The following is a 16,646-nucleotide window of genomic DNA, read 5'->3' on the forward strand; positions in this document are numbered from 1 at the left end:
GAAAAAGCAGGCTAGGGAGTTCCCTAGGGCCTAGCAGTTAAGGATCTAGTGTTGTCACTGCTGTGGCTCAGGGCACTGCTGTGGCATGTGTTCAGTCCTTGGCCAGGGAACTTGTGCATGCTGCAGATGTGGCCAAAAAAAAAAAAAAAAAGAAGAAGAAAGCAGATTACATGAAAACAAGAATCAGAACGGCATTAGACTGAACAGCAGGATTAGATGCTAGAAAACAATGAAGAATACATTCATAATTTTAAAAGAAAATAATTCCAGCCTAGAATTCTCTCAGTTAAGGAAGAACAAATTTATTTTCTGTGTGCCCTTTTTTATGAAGCTACTAGAAAAATGAGGAAGTAGAACAAGAGAGACAGTGACATGGTTCTAAGAAAGAGGGGATCAGGAGAGAGATGAAAAAGATTTCAGAATGACAGATGCCCAAAGGATTAGAGATTTTTAGTCCAGGTAGAGAAAAAGATTTCCAGAAGAAAAAGCCTCCAGGAAAAAAAATAGATTCAATAGAGTAATAATGGTAATAACCATTTGAAATAGTGATAACCATTTGAAATTGATTTTTCGAAGATCAAGAAGAGTTGAATTATAGCAGCACGATATGCAGCATTAATATCAGCTCTATTCATAGTGGGTTCATCACTTGCCTTAAGCCGTTTTACGTGGAATACGTGTTTTCTGCCTCATTTAATCCTCATAGTAATCATGAGGTAGGTGCTATTATTTTTCTCTGTTTTAAGATTGAGAAAAACCAGAACTAAAGGAAGGTTAGGCTGGGGTTAAATTGCCCAAGGTCATCTAGCCCCTGTTAGTACCGGAGCTGTGATCTGAACACGGACAGCCTGATTTCAGAGCAGAGGTTTGTAACTGCTGTGCTCTACAGGCCAGAGGTTGGAGGATGCTTTTTTGTGGACTCTGACCAGTCCCAGGGGAAAAGCCTGAGCTACTAACAGCCAGATTACCGTACGTACGGAAGCCCTACCTGTCCACTTTGAACTTTCTGTCAGCTCTTTGAAGGAAATTGAAAGTATATCATTAATATTGGTAGAGAAATGAGAGGCTAATGCATTGGTGAAACAGCAGAATGCCATAAAAAAAGGCACGTTCAGAGGACAGAGGTCTTAAAAATTGGTTATGAGAGCAGAATTGCAAAGCTCGGTGGGTTAGAGGATGAATTTTTTTTTTTTTAATTGTCTTTTTAGGTCTGCACCCACCGCATATGGAGATTCCCAGGCTAAGGGTCGAATAGAAGCTGTAGCTGCCGGCCACAGCCACAGCCACAGCAACGCGGGATCCGAGCCATGTCTGCGACCTGCACCCCAGTTCACGGCAATGTCGGATCCTTACCCACTGAGCGCGGCCAAGGATACTAGTCAGGTTCGTTAACTGCTGAGCCACACAGGAACTTCTAGAGGATGAATTTGAGCCTATTTAGAAATTAGAGCATGAAGACAAGAGGTGGGAAATAGAAGAGAAAGTGCACGAAAATTAGAAGACTGGTCCTGGTGCTTCTGAATCACAGGCATTTCCAAAGCGAACAGAGAAGATGGAAGGTAGAAGATTGTCTGTGAAATACTTCAAGGACCTTTTACAGAACTGAAGGTTACGAGTTCTGAGGCTGAAAGGGCCTGCTCAGGGCCCAGCACAGGGAGTGGAAATAGAGCCACACTGGAGGACATCACTGCACAATTTCAGAGTCCTGGGGACAAAGAGAAGATCTCATCAGCTTCAAGGGAGAAAAAATACAGGCCACCTTAAGAGGATTCCAGAATTACTGGAAATGAGTTTGGGTTTCTCACTATGAGCACTGCAGTCTAGAAGCAGTGCTTTCAAAACCCTAAGAGAAGGAATTCCCGTTGTCGCTCAGCAGTTACGAACCTGACTAGTATCCATGAGGATGCAGGTTCGATCCCTGGCTCTGCTCAGTGGGTCAGTGGGTTAAGGACCTAGCGTTGCTACACCTGTGGTTTGGGTCTCAACTGCAGCTCAGATCTGAGGATTAGCTTTCATACACCGTCGCTATTCTCTCCAACATCCCAGATACGTAGCCGGAGGGTAGTGCGGGTGTATGAGCTAATCTTCATAGATCATAACATTGAATAAATTAAGAAATAGCATTATAAGCACATAGGACAGAATTATGGTCGAGTCGACCAGCAGAAATAGCTGTGAAAGTTTAAAAGGGGTCGCCTCTTAGGGATTTGAATGGATGGATTGGTGATGAGGTATGATCAGTCACTGTTGGTTCCCCTGTGGGCCTTTGGTCACACTTTGATTTCTAAATCTATATATGTGAATGCATTTAATAAAAATTTATAGTAATTTTTTTTTCTTTTTTTTCGCCATACCCGTGGCATGTGGAAATTCCAGGACGAGGAATCGAACCTGTGCCGCAGCAGTGACAATGCCGGATCCTTCACCCAACGAGCGACCGGGAACTCCTAAAATTTTTTAATTAATTGCCTTGCATTACTTCATTAGGGTTATGGAAAAATTAAATGGAATAATTGATGTGAAAAGTCTGTAAACTGTTAGTACTCAGTTGAAAGTGATAATATGATCATGCTGACTAAGAGGCAAAATACTACTTTTTGGGGAGTTCCTTTTGGCAGATGACAGTGTCACTGTATCTGTTAGCCAGGGCCACAACAGCGCATTCACAAAACGATGAACATTCACTTTTGCTTTCGAGTCTAGGCTGTGGGTTTGCTGATCTCATCCAGGCTCAACCGACCTCACCTGGACTTGCTCGCTCATCTGCGCAGGTTGTCTGGTTTGGCCAGTCTAGGTTGGCTTCAGCCACGTAGCTGACACCAGCTCCCTCTTGCTCGTCCTGTCATCCTCCAGCAGGCTGGCCTGGGCTTGTTTTCCTGGCAGGGGCAGGAGTCCAAAAGAGAGCCTCGAAGGCCTGGGCTCGGAACTGGCGCATTTTCCCGCCTGCCATGTTGTTGTGGCCAAAGCAAGTCACAGAGTGTGGGAAGGAGACTCCAATCCTTTATGGTGAGAGCTGCAACTTCACATTGAAAAGGAAGGGAAGAGCAGCGGGCCAGCTTTTTTTCCATCTAATTTGGAATGAGACCATGGAAGGACATCAAAAGACCTGTAACTGAGCATGCTTTCTTTTTCCTTTGCAGACACTAAGAGAGGGGTCGGAGGTTTCCATTTAGATCAGCAACTTCAAATTCTCAGCATGGAAAACTCAGAGAGGACGGAAGTGGTTCTCCTTGCTTGTGGCTCCTTTAATCCTATCACTAATATGCACCTCCGGCTGTTTGAGCTGGCCAAGGACTACCTGAATGGAACAGGTAGGAAGAGTAACCAAAAGCAATGGTGGGGTTCAGGATACATGGCCCCTGGGCATATTGGATTTTGTTTGTGTGTTTCATTTTTGGCCACCTCACAGCATATGCAGCTCCCGGGCCAAGGGTCAGATCCAGGCCACAGTCGAGACCCAAGCCACAGCCTCAGTGCTAGGCCGGGGATCCAACCACATCCCAGTGCTCCCAAAACCCTTCGGATCCTGTTCTGCCACAGCAGGAGCTCCACATATGGGATATTTTAAGCTGAAGGTTTTTGATAAAACAGCAGAAGCAGGATGGTCACTGTGACTCCTCCTCTCTGCACCCACCTTCCCTGAAGTGGGTCGTGAAACATGCCTGTGAGAGGCACCCTCCTGAAGCCCAAGGAAAAGGAGCATCCTTCTCCCTGAAGATGAAGGGCTGCCCAGTGCCCAGGCCTTGCCGAATTCCCCTGAGTTTGCTGTGCTTGCTTCATACCCTGTCATGTTTCCCCACGACTGTCACTGGTCATCCAAGCCAGCACAAAAATATTTAGGTCTGACTGTTTCTTGGGGTCATTTCTTTATGAAGGCTCCTGTGTCACAGAAATTTTGTTTGTTTTGTTACAGAAATCTTATATTGAGTAAATATGCATGCTTTTCTCCTATTTATTTGTCTTTGTCAGTTTCACACCCAGCCAGGGCCCCTAAGAGGGTGGAGGGAAACTTTTTCTCCCTGACACAAACACAGATCTGTTTTGTTTCGTTCCATAAAGGATCATGCTGTATGCCAATACGTAGGTGGAGGGGTGCTCAGATGCAGTAATAAGCAGGGACCTAAAGCAAAAAATGAATATATTTTGCCCATCGCATTTGACACAAGTTTTAAAACTTGATAATGTCAGCTATCAGACGTTGAGGAAGGAGTGGGCTCTTGTATATACACATGGATCAAGGCTTATTACAAGGCAGTGTGCTGATATCAAGCACAATGTAAACTGCGGAGGAGCGGAGAGTCGGTGTTTGGCGGGTATTGAGATGTCATTGGGGGACGTCGAGAGTTCCGGGGGTGGGAGGTGGTAACGGTGGTCAGCGTATCGTACCACAGACTGGTTGCTGTGGTAAATTTTATGGAGTTCCCTGGTGGCCTAGCAGTTGAGGATCAGATGTTGTCACCATGCGGCACAGGTCACTACCGTGGTACGGGTTCAATCCCTGGCCTGGGAACTTATGTCTGCCGCAGGTGCAGCCAAAATAAATAAATAAATCTAAATTTTATGTTATGTATATGTTGCCACAATTAAAAACAAATAGACCAGAGTTCCCGTTGTGGCGCAGCAGAAACAAATCCGACCAGGAGCCATGAGGTTTCGGGTTCGATCCCTGGCCTTGCTCACTGGGTTAAGGATCTAGCATTGCTGTGGCTGTGGCGTGGGCTGGTGGCTACAGCTCCAATTGGACCCCTAGCCTGGGAATCTCCATATGCCACGAGCACGACCCTGAAAATCGCAAAACAAACAAACGAACCTGGAAGTTCCCATTGTGGCTCAGTGGGTTAAATACCCAACATAGTGTCCATGAGGCCCGGGAACATCCATTTGCTGCGAAAAAAATTTGGGGTGAAAAACAAATAAGTAAATGAATCCGAATCCCTTTTAAAAAAGGAGGGGGTGGGAGTTCCCACTGTGGCACAGTGGAAATGAATCTGACTAGTAACCATGAGGTTGTGGGTTCGATCCCTGGCCTTGCTCAGTGGGTTAAGGATCTGGTGTTGCCGTGAGCTGGGAACCTCCATATGCTACTGGTACGGCCCTAAAAAGAAACAAACAAACAAAAAACAGGGGTATCTGTGATGATAAAACCATACTGATGGTAATATTTCCTGTGCATAAAACCTAATTGTTATACCTCATATCAAATCCAATTCTTTACCCAGGAAAATATAAAGTTATCAGAGGCATAATTTCGCCCGTCGGGGATGCATATAAGAAGAAAGGACTCGTCTCTGCCCATCACCGAGTTATCATGGCCAAACTCGCCACCAAGAACTCAAAATGGGTGGAAGTTGATACATGGGAAAGTCTTCAGGAGGACTGGGTGGAGACTGCCAAGGTGCTGAGGTATTGATGCTCAAGCTTTGTCGGTTCTGAGGAAAGGGGTTGGGGGCTTTGGTGGTTTTCACCACATCTCAGTCCTTCCTGTGTCCGTGAGGACACACGTCTGCAAGACTTTTTGGGGAAGGCTTAGGCCGTGCCCTCCCTATGGGAGGCTATGACATCACTGCAACACAGAGATGGGGCGTGGGGGTTGCTTAGCCCTTAGGTCTTTCACTGTGTTTTGAGATGTTTGCCTGCTTGGTAACTGTGTGGGTCCCTGTTCAAGAGTAGAGAAAGCATGTCTGGCCCGCCTCTGCCCCAAGGGAGAAAGGCGAGTTTGTACCCATGTTATTGTTGATCTTAAGTATAAACGATAAACAGATCATTTAAGGAAGAGAAGCCTTAACCATGAGGTTGTGGGTTCGATCCCTGGCCTCACTCTGTGGGTTAAGGATCCACTGTTGGCGTTGATGATAGAGAGACCTGGGATTGTGTGCTGCTTCCATGACAGCCTATGGGGTGGTCACAAATCTGCTGTGCTCAGAACTCTCTGAAGCAGTTCCGGGTTAAGGACTCAGAAACCAGAATGGGAGTTCCTGTCGTGGTGCAGTGGTTAACAAATCTGACTAGGAACCATGAGGTTGAGGGTTCAATCCCTGGCCTTGCTCAGTGGGTTAAGGATCCGGCGTTGCTGTGAGCTGTGGTGTAAGTTGCAGACGCGGCTCGGATCCTGTGTTGCTGTGGCTCTGGCATAGGCTGGTGGCTACAGCTCTGATTCGACCCCTAGCCTGGGAACCTCCATATGCCACGGTAAGCGGCCCTAGAAAAGGCAAAAAGACAAAAAAAAAAAAGTAAAAAAAAAGAAACCAGAATGGGTAACATTTAATTGTTACTTAATGTTGTCTTGAGTATAAAACACCAGGACCTTCCAAAAAAGACCTTTCTCTCTAATGTCTAAGAGTTCTTAACCTTCTGGTTCTAGCCGTATCCATCAGGGTTCAGATAGGAAGCAGAAACCATTATGAGTATTCTAAGCAGAAAGGGATTTTCGGTGCTCATCCGAAAATGTTGAAAGGGCTGGAAGAGTGGAAGTAGTGGTTTGTGTCAAGGTCACGTCTCCTTGGCCACAGCGGGAGTGAAGAAAACTGTTCCTGCTTTTGCTTCCACTGATGCTGTTACACTGTCCCAGTCTTCCTGTGTTGGTGCCTGGACAATGGAGTAGAGTCTGGCCGCCAGGCTTACACAGAAGGGACGACTTGTCAGGTCCCCAGCCTTCCTTCCGGCTCTCACAAGTCAATCTCATCAGCAGAATCTCAGTGACCCCAGGAACCTGCCTCTGAGGACCTCTGGGAAATGTGTTCAGGGTAGGATTGAACACAGCCAGCAGCCAACACCTAGCACGGCGACTCGGGAGAAGACAGTGTCCTCTGTTTGTCGCCCAGAAGTTCTCCCATCAGAGACCAGACTCCAGGGTCCCCCACCTTGCCCCGCCTTCTCTGGCTCCATAGCAGCCTTACTGTCCATTATGTGTTCAACTCAGCGATTCAAGAGAGGGTGTGGCTCATCAGGTTAAGGATCTGGCATTGTCACTGCTGTAGCTCAGGTCACTGCAGTGGTGCAGGTTCAAATTCCCAGCCCAGGAACTTCACATGCCTCGGGATTTGGCCAAAAAAAAGGGGGGGGGGCAAGGGATTATAAGCACTAAGGACCCAGAGTTGGCGTCTACAGGTGTGGCTCATGTTCCGTGGGGACCTGCATAGTTGTAAAGCCATGGACATCTTGCTGCCCGCCCAGAGGACACTGTACAAACCCTGCCTGTGGTCCCTGTGGTCTCTTCCTTTTAGGCTTTGGGCACTTGTCACCCTCTAGGACCTAATCCTTGGCATTGGGGTCTTCATTACTAGGCCAGGCCACACTCTTTAGTGGTCAAGGGAATGGGCGCTGGAACCAGACTGATGTGGTTCACATCCTGGTTTGGCCACTTACAAGCTAAATGACCTTGGGCGGATTGGTCAGTGTCCTCCTCTCTCAATAGGGATGGCAATTCTGATGTAATGCTGGCAGTAGTATAGTTGCTTCATAGTAACCAAAACATTCACTCAGCCACTTTGTTACTGAATGCCTCCTGTGTCCCAGAGACTCTGCCAGGAGCTGGAGTTGCCAACTCTAAGCCTTCACTTCCTCTCCATTGTGGGGATGATAATAATATGACTACGGCATGTCGACAATATTTAATTAAATCATCCATGCAGAGGGTTTAGTGTAGTGGTTAACACACAATAAATAATCAAGGTTGGGAGTTCCCGACGTGGCGCAGCATAAACGAATCCAACTAGGAACCAAGAGGTTGAGGGTTTGATCCCTGGCCTCGCCCAGTGGGTTAAGGATCTGGCATTTCCGTGAGCTGCTGTGTAGGTCGCAGACATGGCTTGAATCTGGTGTTGTTGTGGCTATGGTGTAGGCTGGCAGCTGTAGCTCTGATTAGACCCCTAGCCTGGGAACCTCCATATGCCGCAGGTACAGCCCTAGAAAAGACAAAAAAGAAAAAAATTTCAAGGTTGGTGTTTTCTTGTGGTGCAGCGGGTTTAGGATCTGACGTTGTCATAGCATTGGCTCAGTGGCATGGTTCTATCCCTTCCCAGGAACTTCCACCTGCCTTGGGTGCAGCCAAAAAAAAAAAAAAAAAATCGTGTTAACTCTTGTTATTTTGACACAGGCACATACAGCTTAGAATAAGAATAGCTACCATTTGCTGTGCTCCCAGGATTTTCTTTGCTTTCCATTCTTTTTTTTTTTTTTTTTTGGCCATGCCTGCAACACATGGAAATTCCCAGGCTGGGAATCGAATTCAAGCCATAGCGGTGGCCCAAGCTGCTGCAGTGACAATGCTGGATCCTTAACCCACTGCATCGCAAGGGAACTCCAACCTCGCTTTCCATTCCTGGCAGCCATAGCCAGCGCCCAGGGCTGCAGTGTACTGGCTAGCACCCATCCTGACTCAGCAGTACTGAGTACAGGAAGACATCATTCTGACTCGACAGGCATTGTGTGGACCTGTGGTTAAATGTGTTTAATTCAGAGTTCCTGTTGTAGCTCAGTGGTAACGAACCCAGCTAGTATCCATGGGGATGCAGGTTCGATCCTTGGCCTTGCTCAGTGGGTTAAGGATCCAGCATTGCCCTGAGCTGTGGTGTAGGTCACAGATGTGCTCAGATCCCACGTGGCTGTGGCTGTGGTGTAGGCCAGCAGCTATCGCTCAGATTCAACCCCTAGCCTGGGAACTTCCACGCCAGGAGTGCGGCCCCCTGCCCCCCAAAAAAGGTGGGGGGGTTAATTTATCTCCCAACCTTTAACATTGTATGAGAGGCTCTTAGGTGTCTCCAGAGGGATGACATCTCAGTGGAGCACTGGGAGAAAGAGAAACGTTCTATTCCTTTGTTATTTTATAGGCACCATCAAGAGAAGCTAGAGGCCAGTAGCTGTGATCACCAGCAGGATTCACCTGTACTGAACAGGCCAGGACGGAAGAGGAAGTGGACTGAACAAAGACAAGATTTTAGTCAGAAGAAATCCGAAGAGCAAACAAAAACAAAAGGTCTGTGTATTTTACCAGGACCTACCAACGAGAGCTGATAAGACTCTAGGGCTGGAGTTCCCCTTGTGGCTCAGTGGGTTATGAACCCAACTAGTATCCATGAGGATGTGGGTTTGATCCCTGGCCTCCCTAAGGATCTGGTGTTGCTGTGGCTGTGGTGTAGGCTGGCAGCTGCAGCCCCGATTGGACCCCTAGTCTGGGGACTTCTATATGCTGCAGGTATGGCCCTAAAAAGACTCTGGGGCTGAGCAAACCCACTTTGTTTTTTCTTTTCATATTGAGTGGGGGGCTGCCTGGAACATGCCCCCTCTTAGTTTCATGATGAGAGGAAGGGAGAGTCGGAGGCACCCTGGCTTGATGTGGGATCTCAATTCCAAGATCAGAGAGAGAACTCAGGCTGCAGCGGGGAAAGCACTGACTCCTAACCATAGACCATCAGGGAACTCCTCTGGCTCACTTCTGAGAATCTAAATCTGATAAAAACTATGAACCCGATAGCCAGAAAAACACATACACATTCATTTTGATGCAAGGAGTTATTAAAAAGGCAAAGCCTGGGTGTTCCCGCTGTGGCTCAGTGGATTAAAGACTTGACATTGTCTCATGAAGATGCAAGTTTGATCCCCACCCTCGCTCAGTGAGTTAAGGATCTGGCATTACCACAAGCTGCGGCTCACAGGTGCAACTTGGATCCAGTGCTGCAATGTGTAGGGTGTAGGCCACAAATGTAGCTCCAATTCAGCCCCTAGCTTGGGGGCCCCTGTGTGCCACAGGTTCAGCCCTAAAAAGAAAAAAAGCGAGAGAGAAAAAAGTTTTTTTAGGGCCGCATCTGCAGCATATGAAAGTTCCTAGGCTAGGGGTCGAGTTGGAGCTACAGCTACAGGCTTATAGGATCCAAGCCACGTCTGAGACCTACACCACCCAGCTCACGGCTGGGTCCTTAACCCACTGAGTGAGGTCAGGGATCAAACCCACATCGTCATGGATACTAGCCAGGTTCTTAACCCACTGAGCCACAATGGGAACTCTGAGAAAAAAAATTTTAATGAAAAGGCAGGGCCCCATGCTCTGTTTTCCTCTTCGTCCCAGGTGCGCCAAAGGTGAAGTTGCTGTGTGGAGCAGATCTGTTGGAGTCCTTCGGGGTCCCCAATCTGTGGAAGAGCGAGGACATCACCAAAATCGTGGGAGACTATGGGCTCATATGTATCACCCGGGCTGGAAATGACACTCAGAAGTTCATCTATGAATCCGACGTGCTGTGGAAACACCAGAACAACATCCACCTGGTGAACGAATGGATCACCAACGACATCTCATCCACGAAGATCCGGCGAGCCCTCCGCAGGGGCCAGAGCATCCGCTACTTGGTCCCGGATCTTGTCCAGGAGTACATTGAAGAGCACGGTCTCTACAGCTCCGAGAGCGAAGAGAGGAATGCTGGCATCATCCTGGCTCCTTTGCAGAGGAACACCGCGGGCACTGACGCATGAGCAGGTCTCCAGCAGGGTAGTTTGGACTTGCCTTTTGGGAATGGAAGCAATCCGGGTGTTAGCAACTGGGAGAAGGAATTGGATCCTCTAATAAAGTAAAGCTTCAGAGTAGTTTGTTACTAAATTAAAATCAGGTTTATCTTTTCATCAGAAGTTGCCAAGATGACTGTTTTCATTGTTTTATTTGTCTGTTTATTTGTTTAGAATATAAAAATCCCCCCTTTTTTTTCCTTTTTCAGCCACACCGGTATGGACGTTCCTAGGACAGGGATTGAATTCAAGCTGAAGCTTCGGGAACTCCCAGATCCCTTCATCTTTAAAACAAGAGATTAGCAGCACTAAAATCCGAAGAGAATCAAACTAACTGCAAAAAGAATTCAAAAAGGACATTCTAGGAGTTCCCTTGTGGCACAGTGGGTTAAAAATCTGGCATTGTCCTTGCCTTGGCTCAGGTAGCGTCTGCAGTACGGGCCATCCCTGGCCCCAGGAACTTCCATTTGCTGTGGGCGTAGCCAGAAAGAAACAAACCAAAAAGGACCTCCTGGCTTGACCACATAGCGAAGTCAAGTGCGAAAAGCGTCCATTTAAGATCCTACCTTTAGTTATGAAAGGAACGAGCATTTTATGCATACCTATTGCCAGGCCAAAGAATTCTTAAAATAGCTTGTAAAATGCCTAGCCGACCCATCGTCTCCAGCTGTGTGCAGTGCAGGCTGCGAATGGCCTGGCAGAAACTTTACACCAACGGTTCCTGGTGTCTGGCACACCTCAGAAGGTCAGCGAAGCTTGGCTGAGGCACACTGGCCTGCAGCCCCAGCTTTGGAGGGAGGGGAGGGTCCAGGCCCTGAATGTTTAGAAAGGTGCCCAGGTGTTTCAGAGCCCACGAGAGGTAGAGGGCCTTCTGCATGTTGTGCACATTCTCTTAGCACAGCCCCGACATGGCTCACGTGCCAGTCCTGCCCTCCACCATCTTCCTGTATCTTCAGGAACAGCTTCAGAGGGGACCTTGTGCTCCCCGAAACAGGCGGCAGAGAATGAGACCTCATTCAGGGCTTGTATGAAATGTGAATGCTTTTAGCCTTTCCTGAGAACTTGAATTGAAAGCTGAATGGACTTGAGCAATGCCACCCTGGGTCAGCCCGGGAGCTCCTTTAGCCCAAGATTTGGGGCCCTGATGAGTGGCTTGTGGTCGAGAAAGCTCCATGATGTCAATCCAAACTCTCAAGCTTCTGAAGAGTCCTGCTGTTTCTCTTCCAGCTGCTGTGAGTCTGCCGTTGGTGAATTTCATCAGAACTGTTTGCTTTTTCTCTTCTTGTCCTTTTGCATGAACTTTAACCAAAATAGACCACTCAGATAATAACCCAAAGCATCGCTTTATGTGAAAAGCACAAACTTATTCTATGGTTTGCTACTGATTAAAACGTTGTGGAAGTTTTACCAATTAGTAAAGCAAGATGACCAGAAGGAGCCTTTTCTAGAATAGTTTTATGGTTCCCAAGCATCATTTTGAGATTGAAACAGGGCTAAAGTTACATTTCTTTTTTTTTTTTTTTTTTCTTGCGGCATATGGACGTTCCCAGGCTAGGGGTCAAATCAGAGCTACAGCTGCTGGCCTACACCACAGCTCACAGCAATGCCAGATCCTTAACCCACTGAGCGAGGCCAGGGATCGAACCCATATCCTCATGGACACTTGTCAGGCTCATTACTGCCGAGCCACAATGGGAACTTCCTAAAGTTTAATTTCTAAAGAAAATTAAATAATTACCTTTACATACCTACACCTAATACTTCACATTTCTAACTATACCCTTCTAGATGAAGGATTTCTACCTCTGCAGAAGGGAAAAAAAAAAAAAAAAAACACTTACACCAGTGCAATCAGATAGTTAGATCTGAAACCACAGTTTTAAAAAGTGTTAAATAAAGTTGACAAATGTAAATTCTACAGCTCCTGACTTACTCTTCCTCAAGCCAATGGGCCCCCTTCTCGGAGACAGGGAGGCGCCAAGCCTGGTACCCAGTGTTCTCAGTCGCTTATCTGCTGAACGAGTTGTAACCTCAGATCATAGAGATGAGGTTTGTCCTTCTGCTTCTCAGCTGTTGGAGTTTAGGAGTTGGAGCCGTACTGAAAAATAACAATCTAGAAGCAGGTGAGGCTATCACATTTTTTTTTTTTCTTTTTTGGTCCCCCCTCGGCCTATGGAGTTCCCCGGCCAGGGCTCAGATCCCCGAGCCACAGTTGGCGGCTTTCACCACAGCTGTGGCAAAGCCAGATCCTTTATTTAAGCCACTGTGCCAAGCAGGGGATTGAACCTGTGTCTGACACTGCAGAGACACTGCCAATCCCATTGCATCACAGCGGGAACTCCGAGGTTATCAAAATTTAACTTTGATTTCTTCTGGAAAAGTACAGTAGGTTTATCCGAGGTGTACGTGAGCTTCAGGAAGTTTCCAGTGCTAGAAACTTGTTATACTGTGATGACTTGCTGCCTAGATGTGCCTATTCCCTGCTCAGCTGTGAATATACTGACCTCAGGACCCACTGGGCAAGGCATGTGGCGACCCTCCCAGGAGACCTGGTGGCAATGAAACGACCCTGTTGTGCTATTTATGGATCAACAACACTTGGCTTTTGGTCCCAGAGCCACAGATGCTGCTAATGCCGCCGCGTAATAGCATAGTTCAGGGATTTCCTGGAGGATGGAACTTCCTCTCTGGATAATAGAAATTAGGACAATGAATTTCACAAGGGAGTGAATATCAGTAATTGTTGTATCTTCCGTCGAGGAAGAACACAAAAATGCCATTGTTTATTCCCTACCATGCCTTTTCCACACTTGGCTCTTGGAATGTGAATTTAGAGTTTCAGAAATGTGTCCTGTTTGATGCTAGTGTTCTTTTTAATGTGTTGCACTCCTTTACCCCTTACATTGTTTGTGTAATTTAAAGCTGCAAATGAACTTTCAGGAGTTAGTTCCCGCTGCAGTGCAATGAGTTAATGATCCAGCTTGTCTCTGTGGCATCGCTGGTTTGATCCCCAGCCTGGTGCAGTGGGTTAAGAAATATTCACCCCAGGGAGTTCCCTGGTGGTCTAGTGGTTAGGATTTGGCGTTTTTCCCACTGCAGCCTGGCTTCGATCCCTAATCTGGTTTATGAGCCCCAGCTCACTCTTAACCAGCCAGGTGCCCATGCTGGTACCATAGCACCGCCCTGCAGCACTCTTGCCTCTGAGACAGAGCGGAAGAAGCATCTGCCTGGGAGGCAGGTGTCTAGCCCCAGGCATGTCAGTCAGGTCAGCTGACTGGGGGCTTATGTCTCCTCGTCTCTTTCTGTAAAAGAAAGTGACGATCTCTGAGGCCCTTTCTGGCCCTGAAATGCTGTGGACCTGATGGAGAGTTGCCACTCATACTGGCTTCTCACCACTGAGCTGCCATCGGTCCCTTCCCTTCTGCATGACCGGGAAGCAGTGTCTCCCTCATTATGGGAGACAGCAGAGGAAGCACCCGCGTCACAGGCAGCCTCTGTGTTCAGGCCGCTCGAATTTGGGGGTGGGGTTGCTGCCTTTGGAGCATTGACAGGGAACTCTCCAGAGCCCCTCCCAAGGGCTTCCTAAAGATGAGTGCACTCAGGTCCCACAGGAGAGGAAACCAGGACAGAGGGTGCTCCAGGTGGAGCTTCTTAGACTACAAATTATTTGTCACTTAGCTGGATTTTTTTTTTTTTCTTTTTAGGGCTGAACCCATGTCCCATAGAGGTTCCCAGGCTAGGGGTCAAATCGGAGCTTCAGCTGCCAGCCTACGCCAGAGCCACAGCAACGCCAGATCCAAGCCAGAGTCTGTGACCTACACCACATCTTACGGAAACGCCAGATCCTTAACCCACCGGGCAAGGCCAGGAATTGAACCTGAGTCCTCATGGATGCTAGTCAGATTCATTAACCACTGAGCCATGATGGGAACTCCATCCACAAAATTATTGATAAAAGTGTAATGAACCCCTATGTATCCAGGTCTCACCCCTGCAACTAGGTCAAGCTCCCTAATGGCATTGCTTCCTTTCATTAGGGAGGAGAGGTATGGGTGGGGTGAAGTTTACCCTAATGTCCACGCCACTCGTTGCTGGACCAGAGTCAGACCTTCATGTGCCAGGAGAGTGCTTCCACTACAGGTGCACCCGTCATTCCCATCCATGACTTTTAGGAGAAGCAGGGCTTTTAGGACCTTATTTTGGTCCTGATTTTATGATTTTCTTTACCAGTGTCAGGTAGAAGGGGACAAAAAGGGCCCAGATGGGGCCAAATAACTTTCTCTCGTCTTTCCAGAGATAACTTTGGTCCTAGTCTAGAAGAAAGACCTCGGAACTGTAGAGGAGAAAATTACTCCTTCTCCCACGGGCAAGTTCAGTCTCTGTCCACTTCAACTGAAATGCAGCTCTATTCCTAATAGATGACCCTTGCTCCAACTGGCCAAAAGCCATACCAACCAGTACAATAGCTAAAATTATTATTAGTTACTTCTGTGACTTTCATTTTCAGGCCAACATCTGGGACAGTAAGATTTTAAGGATAGGAAGGAAATATAATTTCTCCATGTCCTGTTCCCTTAGTCATCTGGAGTTCAAACAGATTTCCAGGCTCCAGAAACCTGGGCAGAGGTCAAATTTAGGGCCCTTTAAATGGGAATGTATGTCTAATCACAGGATTTGATATCCCCCTGTCATATTCCACCAAAGAAATCAATGCTTCCTAGTTAAGAGAATCAATAGCCTCATTCTGGGCAAGGCAGTGCCACTATGGTTTCTCCATTAAAATGGCATTTCTCCTTTGGAAAGGTCAGAGCCATTCATTCAACCAACACTTATTAAGCACTTTCCAGGCACTGTGCTAGGCCCTGGGGCTGCTACAGAGGTGAATGGGATGAATGTGGTCTCTCCCCTTGAAATGTTAATTAAAAAGGTGGTAAGCAAAGCAAAAAAGGTAATTATGATAATTATGAAGGAGGTAAGCAGAGATGTGATGCAGTGTAAATGTTTATCAGAAGCCTGTTCTGGGGAGTGTTCCCATGGTGCAGTAGGCCAAGGATCAGCGACTTGGGTCACTGCTGTGGTAAGGATTTGATCCCTGGCTTGGGGACTTCCACATGCCTTGGGTATGGCAGAAAGAAAGGAAGGAAAGAAGGAAGGAAGAAAGAAAGGAAAGAAGGAAGGAAAAAAGAAAAAGGAAGGAAGGAAAGAAGGAAGAGGAAAGAAAGAAAAAAAGGAAGGAAAGAAAGGGAAAGAAAGGAAGAAAGAAGTTTCCATTGTGGTGTAGAGGAAATGAATCCAACGAGTAACCATGAGGTTGCAGGTTTGATCCCTGACCTTGCTCAGTGGGTTAAAGATCTGGCATTGCCGTGAGCTGTGGTGTAGATCGCAGACATGGCTTGGATCCTGCACTGCTGTAGCTGTGGTGTAGGCCGGCAGCTGTAGCTCTGATTCGACCCCTAGCCTGGGAACCTCCGTATGCAGCAGGTGCAGCCCTAAAAAAAGCAAAAAGAAAAGAAAGCTAGAAAGAAGGTGTGCTGTTCTGAAAAGGTGACTCAAGTTTTTGAAAGAGACCCAAATATTTCTCTGTCCAATTTCTCAACTAATGGAAAAATAAGAGAAACAAGCAGAGCACCAAAATAGCACATTTATTACTAATAAAATCCAGGCTAGAAGTTGTAGCTATAGGTGTGAGGGTCAAAAAGGGACTGGTAACTGCGACAGATGGTGTTTTCCAAGACGGCTATTATGAAATCTCCCATCTCACATGTGACATCAGGAGACGAAGTCCCTGTTCCCTCTTTTTGCATCTGGGTGGACTTTTGACTCTGGTGGAAGTGGATGTGGATAAGCAGAGAAGGGAGAAACCCACAGTGTCTACTGGGTTTGGGGCTTGAACAACCAGGTGGCTAGTGGTACAATGGATGGAGATGAGGAAATCTGAGGAATAACTTTGTTTTATGCCATCTTGATATGTTACATTTGGATGCACTAAGACATCCGAGTGGAGACATCAGGTAGGCAGTGAGCTCAGGGCTCAGGACTCAGGCTGCCTGAGTTTGCTAGTTTGCTTGTTTTGCTTTTTAGGGCCACACGCATGGCATACGGAGGTTCCCAGGCTAAGGGTCGGATCAGAGCTGCAGATGCTGGCCTACACC

The 16,646-nt window shown here is 47.2% G+C and overlaps 1 protein-coding gene across 12 annotated transcripts in view; it reads left to right on the forward strand.

The window, feature by feature from the left end:
* The window catches only part of NMNAT1 (nicotinamide nucleotide adenylyltransferase 1), a 40,401-nt gene that overhangs the window by 23,007 nt on the left and 748 nt on the right, over positions 1 to 16,646 (forward strand). For 5 of the 12 annotated variants that reach the window (XM_084962736.1, XM_084962730.1, XM_084962731.1 and 2 more), the window contains 5 exons: positions 3,141 to 3,311; positions 5,220 to 5,403; positions 8,829 to 8,974; positions 10,064 to 10,468; positions 10,704 to 12,407. In XM_084962736.1, the coding sequence (XP_084818862.1) occupies positions 3,197 to 3,311; positions 5,220 to 5,403; positions 8,829 to 8,974; positions 10,064 to 10,464 (846 nt within the window). In that variant the 5' untranslated portion in view covers positions 3,141 to 3,196 and the 3' untranslated portion in view covers positions 10,465 to 10,468; positions 10,704 to 12,407. Of the gene's footprint in view, positions 1 to 3,140; positions 3,312 to 5,219; positions 5,404 to 8,828; positions 8,975 to 10,063; positions 10,481 to 10,703; positions 12,408 to 14,198; positions 15,640 to 16,646 lie in introns of those variants that run through there. The other 7 variants (XM_084962734.1, XM_084962735.1, XM_084962733.1 and 4 more) reach the window with 4 other exon arrangements.

This window comes from Sus scrofa, chromosome 6 (assembly GCF_054392235.1).
Source record: "Sus scrofa isolate SSC_HxYL_T2T_F1_AM1 chromosome 6, Sscrofa_HxYL_maternal_Yorkshire_Landrace_v2.0, whole genome shotgun sequence".
NCBI classification, from domain to species: Eukaryota; Metazoa; Chordata; class Mammalia; order Artiodactyla; family Suidae; genus Sus; species Sus scrofa.